The 18,061-nt window shown below is 35.8% G+C and overlaps 1 protein-coding gene across 1 annotated transcript in view; it reads left to right on the top strand.

Annotated features, from left to right (window-relative positions):
• The window catches only part of Atf2 (activating transcription factor 2), a 73,765-nt gene that overhangs the window by 19,319 nt on the left and 36,385 nt on the right, over positions 1 to 18,061 (top strand). Inside the window, 2 exon segments of the mRNA XM_052182720.1 lie at positions 1,348 to 1,423; positions 11,695 to 11,764. Coding sequence (XP_052038680.1) covers positions 11,717 to 11,764 — 48 coding nt within the window. The 5' untranslated portion in view covers positions 1,348 to 1,423; positions 11,695 to 11,716.

The following is an 18,061-nucleotide window of genomic DNA, read 5'->3' as shown; positions in this document are numbered from 1 at the left end:
CCATCTCTTAAGCTGGATAGTCTTTGCTCCAGGACTCAACGTTCTGCATGGAATTATCTTTTTTTTTTTTTTTTTTTTTGAGCAAGACATTGAATACAATAATTATGAAAAATATAGGCTTTCTTTTACACCACTAATTTATTTGACATGAGAATACTGTTTACTGTCTTTAACAGAAGACAGGAAAGGAAGAGTTGGGATGGGGAGATGGCTCAGTCAGTAAAGTACCTTTAGTAAAAGTAGGAGCATACTTCTAACCCTAGCACTGGGGATCAATTGGGTGGGCACAGAGAAGAGTTGATCCCTAAAGTTCATGGCCAGCCAGCCTAGCCAGTAAATGGTTCTGAGCTCAGTTTCAAGGTCAGTGACAGGACCTATTTCAAAAAAAAATAAGACACGCAAAGTGTCTGTACATTCACATACATCTGCATGCACGTGTTACATACATGTAAAGAATTGACAGATTTTTAAAACGTTTTAAAAATTCTTTCTTATTTTGTATCCTGACTGCAGTTTCCCTTCCTTATACTACCCCGAGACAGGGTTTGTTTTTGTAGCCCTGACTGTCCTGAAACTTGCTTTGTAGACCAGGCTGTTCTAGAACTCAGAGATCCACTTACCTCTGTTTCCCCAAGTGCTGGAATTAAAGGTGTGTGCCACCTTGGCCTGGCTGAAGAGTTGGTAGATTTTATTAAAAGGTGCTTTAACATTGCTAGTTTCAATATGATTTGCTTATATTTAAGCTAACATTAAATAAGTAAGTGGTAACGTTAGCGAAGAGAAAAATTTATAGAGAATTTATATTTATTTCAAGAATAAATAAATTTTATGAAATCTGCTGAGAATGTGATGTCAGGTCAACTTTCTTTTCTTTTCCTTTTTTTTTTTCTCTTTTAATTAAAAGATTTCTAAGTAGAACTTTGGAAGTACAGAAAGAGTGAGAATTTCTTTTTTTGTGTGTATGTAACAAGGTATTTCTGTGTAGCCCAGGGATAGTTACAATCCTCCTGCCTCAGCCTCCCTTTAGGCTTTTCTTTTCAGACTTCAAAGGTATGAAAAAAATTTCTGTTTTAATGACTGCTGGCTAACCATGCCCTAAGGGCTAAATTAAATACTTTTTCCTTTCTTAACTCTTTGATGGAGCTAGATGGATTAATATGTCTAATTAATTCATTTATGTGAATTTTTATATTTCAAAAGTACTTTATCATTATAAAGATTCTTGATTTTTGTATTAAGTCATGTTGATTTCATTTGGTTGAGTGCTTTCATTTGCAAAAAAATAATGCATTTCAAGAAGTGTTTCAAGGCTGTTTGTAACAGTATGAAACCATTTTTGTTTTTCAGTGTCTTTGCCATGAAACAGAGGACATGATAAATTGTTTAACTTAATGAAATTCAAGTTGCATGTAAATTCTGCTAGGTAAGTGCATATACACCATGTTTCATATTATTTCAAGTTAAGAAACTTATTTTTCATAGATTGTATTTACTAGATTCCTATTCAAATCCTTTTTCCCTAAATCTGAAGCCTCTTAATTAGTTTTCAGTTGGTACTTGTTTTTAAATTATCAAGTTAAGAACATTAAAATAACTGGTGTAATGGTACAGGTCTATAATCCCATTAAATAGATAGAACCACTGCAAGATCAAGGACTGTGCTACATAGCAATACCCTGTCTCCAAAAACAAAACAAAACAAAAGGTCATCCAAATACATATTTTATGATTTTAATGTCTTCTAAAACGAATTCTTGATGATAGAAGATGTGAGGAAGTGTTCAAAAAGCAACCCTTAAAAAATACCATATACGCTGGCTGGAGAGATGGCTCAGCAGTTAAAAGCACTGACTATTCTTTTAGAGGTCATGAGTTCAATTTCCAGAAACCACATGGTAGCTTACAACCATCTGTAATGGGATTTGATGCCATCTTCTGGTGTGTCTGAAGACAGCTACGGTCTGGAGGTGAGCTACAGTGTACTCATAAACATAAAATAAATAAATCTTTTTTTTTTAAAAAAAAATGCTATATACTCAAGTCCTCTTGGTTCAGCTTCCCAGGTACTAGGATCATTAGGTCATACCAGTGCCCTGCTTTAAAAGATGTTACAAGTTGTTAAAGGGATTCACTTGGATCTTTAAGTGGAACTTCTGAAGCAGGAAAGTAATCTTGATCCAGATATATTATTTTATAGTTGTATTTTAATTAGGATCAAAATTGTTTGTTAGTAAGTCATTTAAGCTTAAAAAGTCCTTCTTTCAATATATACAGGCAGACTATTCTGCATTAGAGGTGCTAATTCCTGAAATTGGAGGGAAAAAACCCTTTTTTCCAATTACAAAGTTCTATCAGTTTGTCCATCCAAGCCACTGGCTCAAGTATTGCAGGAGGGACTGTGGGAGGTAGAGAGGAGGATGGGTACTTTTCAGGTGGAAACTCTCGGAGCCTGTGTGTGTGTGTGTATGTGTGTGTGTGTATGTGTGTGTGTGTGTGATTGTTGTTGTTGTTCTGTTTTGTTTTCCCCAGCTTTAATGCTTGTGGCAGGTTCAGTTAACAGCGCAAATTCCACTGGGTCAATTCAACGGTTGAATGACCTTATAAGCCCTGGTCTCAGGAAATTAGCTTTTGTGTTGAGGACACAATTTTTAGGTTAAGTTAACTCATGTCCAAATTACTGTCTTGAATCATGAGCTCCATCAATTTTTAGTATTGTCTAGACCTGCATCTAGAATTATCATAAAATCTTTATAAGCATATGTTAGATGTATGTGAAGAATTTTGTTTAAATGTAAACTTCATACTATGCTATTTCAACTTTGTTGTTCATCCAATGTGTTTTTGTCAGTTTGATCTAAACACTGTAAATGTCCCATTATCTTTCTCCCAGTCTTGTGGTAGTGTTTTGATACAGGGTCTCACTATGTAGTTCTAGCTTGCTTGCTTTGAATTCTCTCCCTAAATTTTGTGATTTTTAAATAAATAGTCCTTTGATGGTATGTAAACTTCTCAGATTTAAAAATTTTTTAAAGAAACTTTTGGTGCTAGAGAGATGACTCAGCAGTTGAGTATTTGCTGTTCTTATACAGGATCATCCAGGTTTTGTTTCCAGCATCTAGATGGCCACTCGCAACTGTATATAACTCGAGGGGCTTTGGTGCTCTCTTCTGCTATCTGTAGGCATCACACACAAGCAGTACGCATACATGCAGGAAAAAGACTTATAATTATGAAGTAAAAATAAGCCTTTTTAAAAGAAAGAAAACCCATGAAGCTTGCTACCATTATTGTTCTAACTATCTCTTTGAATTGATTTGATTGTGTTATGCGAGATTGCGAAAGGTAGGATTTGTGGGTTTTGGATTTTTTCTTGGTTCAACATAGCTTTAAAAACTTTCAAAGAATGTAGAAAAATGAAGCCCATATACAACATGTCCTAAATTTATTTGACTATAATCTATTTTCTTTAGATTAGTAAATATCTACTGGGATATTTACTAATATCCCTGTAGAGAATGTTTTTGGAAGCATTATCTAGAAGATTAGCCAACTACTAGTGAAGTCAGATACTTTTGATATAAAATTATAAAATCAAATTTGGAAAAGATCATTTTTTCTACTGAAATGTAGTTAAGAGTGAAGCCTTCGTACAAGTCAAGTGTTTTTATCTATTTCTAGACTCAATTCTTTGCTATTGTTTTATATGTTTACTATTTGATATTGACCCTATCTTAATTATTGCTTTTTTATAGTGGATCTTGATATAATATCTTATTTTTATAAACTCTACAGCTTTATTATTGTCATTCAGGATTAGCTTGCTTATTCTTGGGTCTTTGCCCTTTATAAATCTTAAAATCAAATCTCCCTTTCCTCCCATTTTTGGTTGTGACTGACCTTGATCTGAAAGATACTACTTGGAGCAGAACTACCATGTCACTGGCTCTTACATTGTGTGAATATGGTATAGCTTACATTTATGTAGACCTTCTTTGGTTACTTGTGGAAATATATTTTTGGTCTGGGGTTTGAATTTTTCGTTTTCAGGTGTATAGTTTATGATTTTCATTAAATTTATTTTTAAGTATTTGACTTATTATAACAATGGCATTAGGTAGTTAGACAACAGGGATAAAATGGAGTAAATGGGAAAGCCAAAATTTTAAAGTAAGGAAGTAAATTAACCTCTTAGGAAAACTGATTAAAGACAAAGGAAAAAAAAACCTAAGACTATTACTAATTTAAAGAGGAGATCTCTATGGATATAATGGACATGGAAAAAAGTGAGAGAATGTTGCTAATAGTTAGGCCAATATATTTGAAAACATAATGGAAAAATTCCTGGAAAATAAAATTAATATAAATGTTTTAATTTGTATCTATCTAAAGATACTGGATTTATGACTTAAAACCTTTCCTCAGAGAAAACCCCAGGCTCATAGAGCTTCACTGGTGAGATTTTTTTCAAATATTTAAGGAAGAATTAATACACTTTTTTTCATGTAAAGATTTATTTATGTACTGCCTGTATATATGTATATGTATATATATAGGTGTGTATATGTGTGTGTGTGTATATATATATACACACACACCTATATATACATATATATACATATATACATATCACATGCATGCCTGGTGTGCCTGCAGAAGCCAGAAGAGGGCACCAGACTCCCTTGGACTGGAATTATAGATGCTTGTGAGTTTGTGGGTGCTAGGAATTGAACCTGGGTCCTCTGGGAGAACAACAAGTGCTCTTAACCACTGAGCCAGCTCTCTAGCCCTAATACCAGCCTTTATACAGATTCTTTTAGAAAATAAAAAAGAATTATCATGTCCCAACTTTAACTATAAAATTGCCATAAAATAGCACATAGTATTTCTGATAAACATGAATGTAATAAAATTCCAAACAAAAATTAGCAATAAAATCAGGCTATTTATATCTCCAAGATGGGATTGTTCCAAACATTCTACGTGGTTTATCAGTGAGAATAATTTAGTGTGATTAACCACATTAAAAATAAATTGGGACCGGAGCGAGTGGGGACCAGAGCGAGCAGGGGTGGAGTGAGCAGGGCCAGAGCAAGAGGGAGAAGGAGGGGGGGGATGAATAAATAAATAAATAAATAAATAAATAAATAAATAAATTTATTTGAAGTGGCAGGGGAACAGGAGGAGTTAGAGGGCAGTTAAGGGAGGGGTGATGTAAATGCAGTATTTATGTTCCAGTTCTCAAAAGAATCAAATTAAACATAAGGATCAGGCGTGCTGTTAATCCTGACAGTTGGGTGACAGGAAGATTACATGAGTTCCAGGCCAGTGTGGTCTACATTGTGATACTCTGTTTCAAAAAGAAAAAAGGAAAAAAAAGAAAAAGATATATACACTTAAGAAAATAAGTAAATAAATGAAGCTGTCAGCATCAGGCGCTCAAAGCTGGCTGGCCTGGTCTGTATGAGACCTTGGGTCAAAAAAAAAATAACTTCCTAGAACAGTAGATATTGAAGGACAGACATTATTTTTCTTTCCATAATATTTTTATTGATTATTTGAGATTTATATACATCATGAACCCAGGTCACACTTATTTCCTAGTCTTCCGAGGTCCAGTCCCCAATTTTGTGGATCCCTTTCCCCCCAAAGAAAAAGAAAAAACCCTCCAATTTGTGTTACCTTATACTCACTAGAGCGTGGTCAAACTCATGATGATTAGCTCCTTAAAACTGAGTCCTTCCCTAGCTGTGGAGAGCTACTCTTCAGCATACTTATCACATTTTTTTAAGAGTTCTCTTCCATGGCTTTCTGCATAGGTTGTTACTTTTGGGGACAGGGTGGTAGGGTAAGGTATAGACCTTCTATGTTTCTCTCAACTGTGAGTCTGCATTTATCAATACCACAGCAAAAGTAGCTTCCTTGCCCTTTACAGTCAGTAGGAGCATGGATCATGGACTTCCACATCATCTCCAGTGAGGGAAACTATTTTTTTTTTTTTTACTTTTTATTGATTTTTTTTTTTTGTGAAGTTTCACATCATGCCACCCCAATCCCTCTCTTCCTTTTTATCTATTCTCTGCCCTTACAATAGCCCCTCAAAGAAAAACAAACAAAATGAAAGGTAAAAAAAAAATTTGTTCTAGAAGCTGCGGTGTGTCACAATGTCACACCCTTTTATCCACACATTTTTACTTGTAAATGTTCATTGCAATGAGTCCTCAATCTGGTTCGAGGCCTCTGGCTTCTGCTATACTATCAATACTGATTTTCACTGGAACTCCTCTCAGATACTCTGTTGTTGGCCTGTGTCATGGAGATGCTATAGGTTTGGATCTGCAGCACTGGCCCTTTCACATGCTCTAGCAGTTCATAAATGGGGTAGATGCCTGGAGTAGATGAACCCTGAATCTGGGTCTGAATGGTCAGCCTACCACCTCTCCTGCTACCCTACCACCAATGCATGCACACCACCAGGGGGAACTCCCCAGCACTGTCCCAGCTAGCTCATTTAATGCAGGTGGCAAGTGGCAAGACCATACCCTCCTGGCCAGCTCACTCACTCCCATGCTACCAGAACCGCTTAAACTGTACTACTCAGTCAAGGTGCAGTGCCCTCCCTCCTGAATACTGCAGCTGGCAAGTGGTGGGGCTAGCTCTCTGGAGTGCCACAGCCAGTGCCCAAACCAGGGATGTCTCCATAGTCTTTAGTGGTAATATGAGCCACAAACATGAACATAGACACCTGATGCCTGGCGACAGACCCAGATGGCCCTTAGCAGCAGGGCAGTCTACTCAGGTTATTAGACTGTTCCTCTTCACCCACTAATTCTACCTCTCTTCATAATGCTCAAACTGTTCTGCTTGTCTTTCATCGGTCTACCACGTACTTGTATATGTAATGGCTTGAGTGTGACTTGGCGGCAGGTGGGCTTGTGGGTTTCCTCTGCTCAACTGTGCTTGTTGCATGGCAAGGGCAACTGTCTTACTTAACAGTGTGTGTCTAAAAAATCTGACATATCTACTGCTTTTCTGAGAGTGCTGTACTAATACTAACTTGTTATTTGCTCTTTTTTGCTTTCATTCTTTTTTTTTTTTTTTTTTTATTCGATATAATTTATTTACATTTCAAATGATTTCCCCTTTTCTAGCCCCCCCACTCCCCGAAAGTCCCGCAAGCCCCCTTCTCTTCCCCTGTCCTCCCACCCACCCCTTCCCACTTCCCCGTTCTGGTTTTGCTGAATACTGTTTCACTGAGTCTTTCCAGAACCAGGGGCCACTCCTCCTTTCTTCTTGTACCTCATTTGATGTGTGGATTATGTTTTGGGTATTCCAGTTTTCTAGGTTAATATCCACTTATTAGTGAGTGCATACCATGATTCACCTTTTGAGTCTGGCCAACAAATTGGGAAAAGATCTTCACCAATCCTACATCAGATAGAGGGCTAATATCCAATATATATAAAGAACTCAAGAAGTTAGACTCCAGAAAACCAAACAACCCTATTAAAAAATGGGGTACAGAGTTAAACAAAGAATTCTCACCTGAAGAACTTCGGATGGCGGAGAAGCATCTTAAAAAATGCTCAACTTCATTAGTCATTAGGGAAATGCAAATCAAAACAACCCTAAGATTTCATCTTACACCAGTCAGAATGGCTAAGATTAAAAATTCAGGAGACAGCAGGTGTTGGAGAGGGTGTGGAGAAAGAGGAACACTCCTCCACTGCTGGTGGGGTTGCAAATTGGTACAACCACTCTGGAAATCAGTCTGGCGGTTCCTCCGAAAACTGGGCACCTTACTTCCAGAAGATCCTGCTATACCACTCCTGGGCATATACCCAGAAGACTCCCCACCATGTAATAAGGATACATGTTCTACTATGTTCATAGCAGCCCTATTTGTAATTGCCAGATGCTGGAAAGAACCCAGGTATCCCTCAACAGAAGAGTGGATGCAAAAAATGTGGTATATCTACACAATGGAGTACTATTCAGCCATTAGAAACAATGAATTCATGAAATTCTTAGGCAAATGGATGGAGCTAGAGAATATCATACTAAGTGAGGTAACCCAGACTCAAAAGGTGAATCATGGTTTTGCTTTCATTCTTTAAGAACATACAAGTAAGAGTTTCTCCATAAGCTGCCTGAATTTGAGTCACAGCAGCTTGAATATAAGAAGCAAATATGAAAATTCAACCATTTTATTTTGTTGAGCCAGACATTAGATTTGTAAACATCACTTTTTTATTTCTTTTCTAACCTCACTGTATTACTCCTCCACCAAGCCCCCAACAGATTCTCTGTGTAGTCTTGGCTGTCCTTTAACTTGCTTAGAGATTCACCTGCCTCTGCCTCCCAAGTGCTGGGATTAAATGTGTGCACCAACACACCTGACTGAAACAAGATATATTTTCTTAATTTTCTTATACTTTAAACATGGTATGCTGAGGTCTTAATTTTTGCCACTCATTTTGCTGCTGCTTCTTTGAACTTCCAGACTCTCTGATGTTATATCTTGCTAATTTGAAAAATAAAATAAAACTCAGCTGTTATTAAATAAAACATTCTTCTGTTTGTTTGTTTGTTTGTTTGTTTGTTTAATGGAAGCAAGTTTTTACTCATAGTCTAGGGAGGCCCAGATTTACTAGGTAGCCCAGGCTAGTCTTGAAAATATGGTCAGTTCTGCTGTCTCAGCCTGCTAGGTGCAGGTGTAGAATATAATTTGAAATCTGAGGTTGTGATAGCTCCAGCACTTTTTTATATTAATCCAGGATCCTTTTAGCTCCTTGATCTTTTGTGTTCCCTTTTTTTTTTTTTCAGTTTCTTTGAAGAATTCTGTTGGCATTTCTATAGTGATTGCATTGAAATTGTAGATTGCTTTTGATAGGATAGTTATTACCAGGGTTATTACAATATTTTGCCAATCCATGTATGACATGGGAGATCTTTCCATTATCTAATTATCTTTAGTTTCTTTTAAGTTTTTATTATGTAGGTCTTTTGTTTGCTTGGTTAGAGTTATCCCAAGATATTTTAGTTTTTGAGGCTATTTTTCAAGGTACTGTTTCCCTGATTTCTTTCTCAGTCTGTCATTTGTATATAGGAAGTCTACTGATTTTGCATTTTAATTTTATATCCTGCTGCCTTTGCTGAATGTATTTATCAGCTGTAAATTTTCCTGGTGGAAGGTTTTAGGGTATTCTGCAAATATATGTGTCCTGCACATTCATACACACACACACACACACACACACACACACACACACACGTTCTGCAAATAAAGATAATTTGACCTTTCCCCTATTTGTATCTCCCTTGATCTCCTTCAATTATTTGCTCTAGCTAAGACTTAAGTACTATATTGAATAGGTATAGAAAGATGGACATCCTTGTCTTGTTCATTGTTTTAGTAGATATGCTTTATCTTTTAATCCATTTAGATTGATATAGCTGCAGGCCTGTTTGAAATGGTCCTTTTATTATCTTGAGGTATATCCTTTTGTATTCCTAGTCTCTCCAGGACTTTTATTATGAGAGGATGTTGTAGTTTTCAAAGGCCTTTTCTGCATATAATGAGATGATTATGTGGTTTTTGTCTTTCATTCTGTTTATGTGGTGGATTATGTTTATCAGTTTACATATGTTGAACTATGCATCTCCCTGCATCTCTGGGATTGAGCTAACTTGATCATATGGATACTCTTTTTGATGTGTTCTTGTATTTGATTTGCAAGTATTTTATTGAGAATTTTTGCATCTATATTCATAAGGGATAAGGGTGTATAGTTTTCTTTTTTTGTGAGATGTTTGTGTGGCTTTGGTATCAGGGTAATAGTGGACTCATAAAAAGAATTAGGAAATGTTCTTTAGTTTCTATATTGTGGAATAATTTGAGGAGTGTTGGTGTTAATTCTTTGATGTTCTGATAGAATTCTATGCTGAATCCATCTGGCCTTGGACTTTTTGTTGTTGTTCTTGTTAACTTTAATTACTGTTTTTATTTCACTAGGGGTAATGGGTCTGTTTGGTTTTTTTTTTTCCCCAGATTGCTGGACTGAGATTTTTTAATCATGTCCTTACGATTTTCTGAGTCTCCTTGCTGCCTGTTGTGATATCCCCTTTCGTCTCTAATTTTATTAATTTATGTCTTCTCTGTCTTCTAGTTAATTGGCTAAAGGTAGGCTCAGACTCTATGCAAATGTTAAACTTTTATTTGAAGTACTTGAACATCTGCAAGTTATCTATCTGCAAGAGATACTGGAAAAGACCCTTACACCTTAGCTTCTCTGCTGGGAGAAGAGGTACCCAGAGGCCAGAATATAGTTTTACATCATATTTTCCTTTTTTTTTAATGTTTCTTTTTCTTTTTTTTTAATTAGTCATTTCTTGTTTTTTTTTAAGATTTTATTTATTTTATGTATATGAGTACACTGTATCTGCCTTCAGACACCAGAAGATGATGTCAGATCTCATTATGGATGGTTGTGAGCCACCATGTGGTTGCTGGGATTTGAACTCAGGACCTTCAGAAGAGCAGTCAGTGAGTGCTCTTAACCACTGAGCCATCTCTCCAGCCCCCATATTTTCCTTTTGAGAGTTTTCTACAGTGCTTTGCTCACATGAAAAAGTAATGAGTTTATAATTAATTGGTGTTTTAGAAGGATATTCAGACAAGACATATTTAGCCAAAAGACTAAAACTCGGCAAGAATTTTAGAATAGATTTTGCTTTATGACTTCACAACTCTGTAGTCTGACCCTTGGAAGGCTGCCTGGTGTGTGGAGTTTGTTTTTTTTGAATGACTGTCACACTGTCGCACAAAAAAGAGCCTGATGGAGTGTCCTAACCCTTTTCTATAGTGAATTTTTGCATATTACAAGTATCTATTTGTATCTCTACAATACTCTACAAGTATCTACTCTCATAGTAAAGTGGAAAATTGTTGACTCACCCCGTAGCCCATGAAGCTAAGTCTGCAGATCAAAGGATATTCCAAAAATCTGTATGGGGAGCCAGGAGGACCCCAGGCATTTGCGCTCCAGAGTGGTGCAAACAAAGCATCTCATTTTTATTATTAAACCAAGAAAAGTACCAGGTGGTGGTGGCACACGCCTGTAATCCTAGCACTCTGGGATGCAGAGGCAGGTGGATTTCTGAGTTCTAGGCCAGCCTGGTCTACAGTGTACAGCCAGGGCTATACAGAGAAACCCTGTCTTGAAAAACAAACAAACAAACAAATAATAAAACACCAAGAAAGCATGGGGTGACTGTTAGCTTAGTCAGAAACAACTACAGCAAGGGAATACACCTGGTGTTAGGTTTTACCATCTTTGGTCACATGAAGGAGCCAAGAATATTCTTCCTGGGGCTTTGCCTTTTCCAGAGATAATGTGGATGTTGCCTTCAGGGTATTCCCTCCATGTACATGCTTTCATGTGCATTGAATCATCATAGTTTCTGCAATTCTTTCTAGAAAGACACCTTGTAGAAAGAATATTCTGCACTCTGCCCCATCCATTTTTCACAGAAAGTTCACAGCTTTCTTACATGGGCTCCCACAGAAGACAGGGTTAAAAATGTCAGCAGAAGTATGTTTGGTGAAAATCAGATCTTGGTATTTATATTTGAAATTGTTCTTCATTCAGAAACACACCATAAAACACCTCATTCTTGGTTTGTGCTTTGTTACAGATAAAACAAGGACCTGTGGAATATGAGTGATGACAAACCCTTTCTATGCACTGCCCCTGGGTGTGGCCAGGTAACATATCCATTACTTAGAATAATCTTGTACGTTTCTTTTCATTAAATCATTGCTAGAATATATTGTCATTAAGGGTTTACTACAGTGATTTTTTTTAAGATTAGAGTTAAGATAAAAACAAAACAAAAACATTTAGAAATTCTTTCTCTAATAATCTATTTTAGTTCTAGAAAAGACAGTGTGGTATTATGGAAGTGTGGTATTATGGAAGTGGTTTATAATAAAGGTCAAAATCATAGACAAAAACTGGGGATTTAAAGGTTTATTATTTGATCTATATTCATTGAAAATTAATGTTAAACTACCTAATTGGAAATGAAAAATGTATTACTGTATTTATAAATTATTTTAGTTATTTAAACTGTTATAAAACTAGTTAATACCTCAGACATATCACTAATCTATTAATGTTCTAAAGGCTAACATCTTTAAAGCATGTGTGGAAGCATCTTCAGGAGATATTTTAATTTTAATTTTTAATAGTCATTAAATTATTAATCTAATACTATTACCACTATCCTAATCTTTTAACTACAAGCACTAAAAAAGAATTTATTTTTATTTATTTATTTGTACATAAGTATGCTGTTGCTGACATTCCAGAAGAGGGCATCAGATCCCAGATGGTTGTGAGCCTCCATGTGGTTGCTGGGATGAACTCAGGACCTCTGGACTTGCCGCCAGTGAGTCCTCTTAGCCACCTAGCCATCTCTCCAGCCTGAAAATTTGATTTTTAATGTATAGTAAACTTACAGATACTTAAATACAGAGTATTAGTCAGAGCCATTAAAGTACTTTGTTGGGTTTTATTTATTTTTAGTTGGTATTGTAAATTAAAATATAATCAACATATAGTAAACTGCACCATAAGTCACAGTTAGGTGGTTTGGAGTTTTCATTGTTGTTTTACAGTTGATTTTGTTCATATGTATGTGCATTATGTGTGTGTTTGTGTATGTTTGTTTGTGCATGTGCCACTTCAGCTGTGTAGAGGTCAGGACAACTTACAGGAGTTGATTCCCTTTTTTCATACCTCATGGGTTTTATGGGGAGCAAGCTCAGGTCATTAGGCATAGAAGTAAGTACCTTTACCTGCTGAGGTATATCATCTTACGCAGTGTTATATTTTATCATATAGACATATACTTAAAGAACTGTTAAAACAATCATGATAATGAACATTACTTATCACTCCAAAAGTTTCCTTGTACCCTCTTGTAAGTTCTCTCACCTTTGTCAACTACTGATCTGCCTTCCATTGCTGTAAACTTGTTTGTACTGTCCAGACTGTATATAAGTTGATTCATAGAATATATAAATTTTTCTGGATTCTTTCATAGTGCAATATAATATTTCCTGATTGTCTTTATCTACTTTCTGTGAGTATTAACTAATACTACAGAAATAGGTACTGGGAAATTTATAAAGAAAATGCTGACTATATAACAGGGATGCTGTGATTTGATTGGACCCCCCAGAAATTTATGTATTGAAAACTTAACCTCTAAAGTAATATGTTAATGTACTTGGAGCCAGAACCTTTGTGAAGTGTTTAGGCTCTCATAACTTTAGACCTCACAACCTCCAGAGTAGTGAGCTAAATAAGTCTCTTTTATTTGGATAAATTTATTCCACAGTTGATCCAGCATATGGTTTATGTTCAAACTTAGTTATCACAGATAATTGAGTGAAATTTACATATAAGTCTTTGTGTATGAATACTGTGTTTTCTGTTGGATTACTACCCAGAATGTAATGGTGAAATCAGGTGATGGATCCCTCTGTATCATTTGAGGAAATTACAGATTGCTTTGTAAAATAGATGGGCCACTTTTTGTTTCCTTCAGTAATTTATGAAATGTTTATGCCATATTCTTGTTAACTTTCGGAGTTTCTGTCCTTTTAAATTTGACTCATCTTGCCGGGTGTGGTGGCGCATGCCTATAATTCCAGCACTTGGGAGGCAGAGGCAGGCGGATTTCTGAGTTTGAGGCCAGCCTGGTCTACAGAGTGAGTGCCAGGACAGCCAGGGCTACACAGAGAAACCCTGTCTCGAAAAACCAAAAAAATAAAAATAAAAATAAAAAAATTTTGACTCATCTTTTTGTTCATAGGCTGGTGTCTTATTTTACTATCTCATTTCTTTGATGACTAGTGAAAAAATAACTACTTTTCTGAGATGTGTTTATCGGCCATTTGTTTGTATACCTCAATTATTCTGTGAAGGTGAAGTCTTTTATCAACCCTTTTGTCTGTTTTTAAAAATTGAGTTGTCAGAGGGTTGGGAATGTAGCTCAGAGGTGAACGGCTTACCTAGCGTGAAATTCATAACAAAGGGTGCTGTGAAACTGGATTTTATTTTTATCTAATTTTTGTGTTATGTGTATGGATGTTTTGTCTGAATGTAAGTCTGTGCCATGTTCATACCTAGTGCTTGCAGAGACAGGATGAGGGTGTCAAAGGGACCCAGGACCTGGAGTGACAGATGGCTAGTCACCATGAGGGTGCTGGGAGCAGAACCTGGATTCTCTGGAAGAAAGTATCAAGTGTTAATCACTGAGAGATTTTTTTTTTAGCCCCTTGTTTTACTTTTTATTTATCATTATTGTAGGAGGTACATGTGTCATGTACATGTGTAGAAGTTAGGACATAAGAACTTGGTGTCTCTTTCTACCTATATGTGCTTTCTGGTGATGAAATTCATTTCATAGCAAATTCCTTTATATCTATTGAGCTATCTTTATTTCCCCTGCCCAGATACCATTTAAAGTAGCTTGGTGAGGAAATGTGTTTCTGGTAACATGGCAATTAGATCAAATTTGACAACTGGACAAATGAAAAAAATAGGAAAGAAACTACATATTTCTGTTATGGCTGAAGTGTAAAATGATCAATGAGGTGCTCAGAGAGATAGGAAAAAATCTTAACTGTAGAGTTTTGTGGACATGATTAGGTAGGTATGTTGGTTTATTCACAGAGCAGTATGAAGCAAGAAAATTAGAAGATAATAATTGTCAAAATGAAAGATGGATGCAACAGAAATAGACTTTTATATCTGATATAGAGCTATAGTTTACATACATTTTTCGAAAGTTGAGAGTAAACAGTAGAATTTTAAATTCCTTGAAACTAAAATTTAGAGTATGATTTTAATTTCCACTGACTAGATTTACTCTTTGATAAACCAAATCTACTTTTTTTTTTTTAATTTGGTACAAAGTTAAATAAAGAAGAGATCTGGGTAGTTATTGATTTCATGTGCATGTCTGTGGTTGGGTACCTGCATGTCATGGTGCACATGTGGAGGTCAGAAGATAGTTTATAGGAGTCAGTTTCTTCTAGCATATGGACTATTCTTCCCCAGTATAGAATGGTTGTCAGGCTTGGCAGCAAATACTTTTCACTGGTGACTCATAATGTTAGACGTTTTTACTTCATGTTCAGTTAACCCTGTTTCTTAGAGCTTGTATATCAAAGGAAGTATAAAACAAGACAGTATATTAAGAGAAGGCAAAACTAACTACTCACATGACAATCCAGGGAATGAAGAGACACCCAGTCCCCTTCAAGGTCGTACCCCAAATGGCTGAAGGACCTCTTCAGGCCCACATATGACTCCGTCTCTTCCATTCCCAATGCTAACACCCTGGGAAGAATCCTTTGGACTTTTTAGGGATATTAGAGCGCTAAACCAAAGTACAGATAGTGCATTGCTTCTAGAAGCAGTCTTTGCAAAGTAACCAACTTTGCCATATTATTCTCTAAGTCATTCTTAGAAACTTGGCCTCAAATAAGCCCTAGCTTTTTTTCTGCTTAAAATAGAATAGTTGCTGCTATTTTGTGTGTGACCCCTTCTTAATATACATTTTTTTTTTAATTTAAGGTATTACTTTTAATTACATGTATGTGTGTCAGGAGATTGGGTTGGGTTGTTAGTGCAGTGCCCATGGAAGCCAAAACCTGCACTGGGTTTCCTGGAGCTGGTGTCAGAACCAGTCCAATCCATCCAACATGCTAGGAACCAAACTCAGTCTTCCCTAAGAGCATTAAGCACTTTTAAATTGTTTTTAACTTTTTACAATTTTATATGTATTATTGGTCTGTATGTATGTCTGTGAACCACTTGTGTGCCTGGTCTCCAAGGCGGTCAGAAGAAGGAACTGTAGTTATAGATGGTTGTGAGCTGCCACATGAGTGATGAGAATCAAACTTGGGTTTTCTGCAAGTATACCAAGTTTTCTTTACAACTGAACCATCTCTTCAGCCCCATCATTAATACTTTTAACCTATAAGCTATCTCTACCCCCCAGCCCCAGTTTTTAGACAGGATCTTTATATGTATATCCTGGGACTCACTCTATAGACTGGTCTGGCTTCAACAGAGATCCACTTACCTCTGTCTCTCAAGTGCTTGGATTAAAGGTTGTGTACCACCATACCTGCAGTACTAACAGATGGTATTTTTTAAAAGTTTTTTTTAAAAGATTATTAATTTATGTATGTGTATTATATGTGTGCTTGCTTGAGACTGTATAACAGTGTGTGCTACAGTCTTAGAAACCATCAAATATCCTGGAACTAGATTTATTGGTGATTTTTAGCCACCATGTGGATGTTGAGAACCTAGTCTAACTCCCGAGAGAGCAGTAAGTGCTCTTCATGGCTGACCATCACCCCAGTTAAACACATGCTATTTTTTGTCCTGCTTTGTTTTAAGTAAAAAGCATTATATTTAAGTTTAAGTAGAAAAAAAAGAGTCAATAACTGAAAATTAGAATATATGTTTGTATGTGTACCATAAGAAATGTGTACCATTAAGAGAATTTCCTAGCATTAAATTTATAGTATTTGTTAGTTTCACATGTGAGCCTCTGTGCATGGCTAAGCAAGGTTTTAAGTTGTGCGTGTTCTGCTAGAGCTTGTCATGTCATTTGCTCTTTTTTCTATTAATATGAAATTAATTTTAGTATTATAAGAAGCATTATGATGAGTATCATTTTACACAATTATTTATGTGCATCTCTAATTAGTTTCTTAGATTACATTTCTCAAACTACTATTACCAACTCAATATATATCTATAAGTGATTGTAGTGGCTAAGCATGTAGACTGCAAGTTCAAGACCACTGTAAACCCTTGTCTTTAAGACACAAGGGCTGAAAGTGTCACAAGTGTCACTGGGTTGAATTCTCATTCTAAGTTAATTAATTAATAGTCAAATAAAGTGTATGTATAGTTATAATCATTTCAAATGAATGAATGAATGAATGAACAAATGAATGAATGAATGAAATGTATGTATAGTTATACATTGGGCCACAAAGATGGCTTTTTGATAAAGGAACTTGCTCTAAGGCTGATGACCTGAGTTTAGTCCCTAGAACCCACATAGTAGAAGGAAAGAACTGATCTCTGTAGGGTGTTTTTTAAATTCCACAAATACATGCTTAAAAGAAAAAAAGAAATGAAATAAAACCTAACTCTGTTTTTGCTTTCATTACTAGTTAAGCTCTCATTAATAATAGACTATTTTTGTTATAAACACTCCAGTCTTGGGTATTACATTTTTAGCCAGTGATTTTGTGAGATACTTAGTATTTGTATACTATCACTGCCCAAAACAGCCCAGTGAAGTCAGCTTCATGAGTTAAATCTTGCTGAAAATAGCATTGACATATTCTCCCATTATATTAAATAGTATTTTTAGGATGTTAAAGGTACTAATTATTTTTATTTTTTGTTTATTTGTATGTTTGTTTATATTAAGATAGGTCTCACTATGTAGCTCTGGCTGTCCTGGAATTCAATATGTAGATCAGGCTGGTCTGAAACTCAGAGATCTCCTGCCTTTGCCCTCTTGAGTGCTGGGATTAAAGGTATGCACAATACTCTGCAATAATTGATCATTGATTTTAGAAACACCAATTTGGTGGTGATAGTGCAAATTACTTTTTCTCATCTCTATGGAATGATCCAAATTTTGCTCTACTTTTTAAATTTAAAATTTCCAGTAGATTATCACATTTTAAAATATACTTTGTTGATAGTGTCACTTAAGAATGACCTATAAAAATTAGCACAAAGAGTTTACTTGAAGATTCTTACTATGGTCTTCTGGTAAATGCCTAGGTAACTTATATTACACAGATCCTATTAACTTCATTTGCTTTTAGAATGTAGTGGTATTGAATTGAATAAAAGATACAAAATTAGATACATAGTAAAAGGTTCATCTTGTTGGCTATATCTTTGCCTTTGGTGTCACTTTAATTGAAACGACTTTGTGGTAAATT

This window comes from Apodemus sylvaticus, chromosome 5, assembly GCF_947179515.1.
Source record: "Apodemus sylvaticus chromosome 5, mApoSyl1.1, whole genome shotgun sequence".
NCBI lineage: Eukaryota > Metazoa > Chordata > Mammalia > Rodentia > Muridae > Apodemus > Apodemus sylvaticus.
The sequence above is the reverse complement of the archived record's forward strand: the minus strand, read 5'-3'. Positions and strand labels throughout refer to the sequence as shown.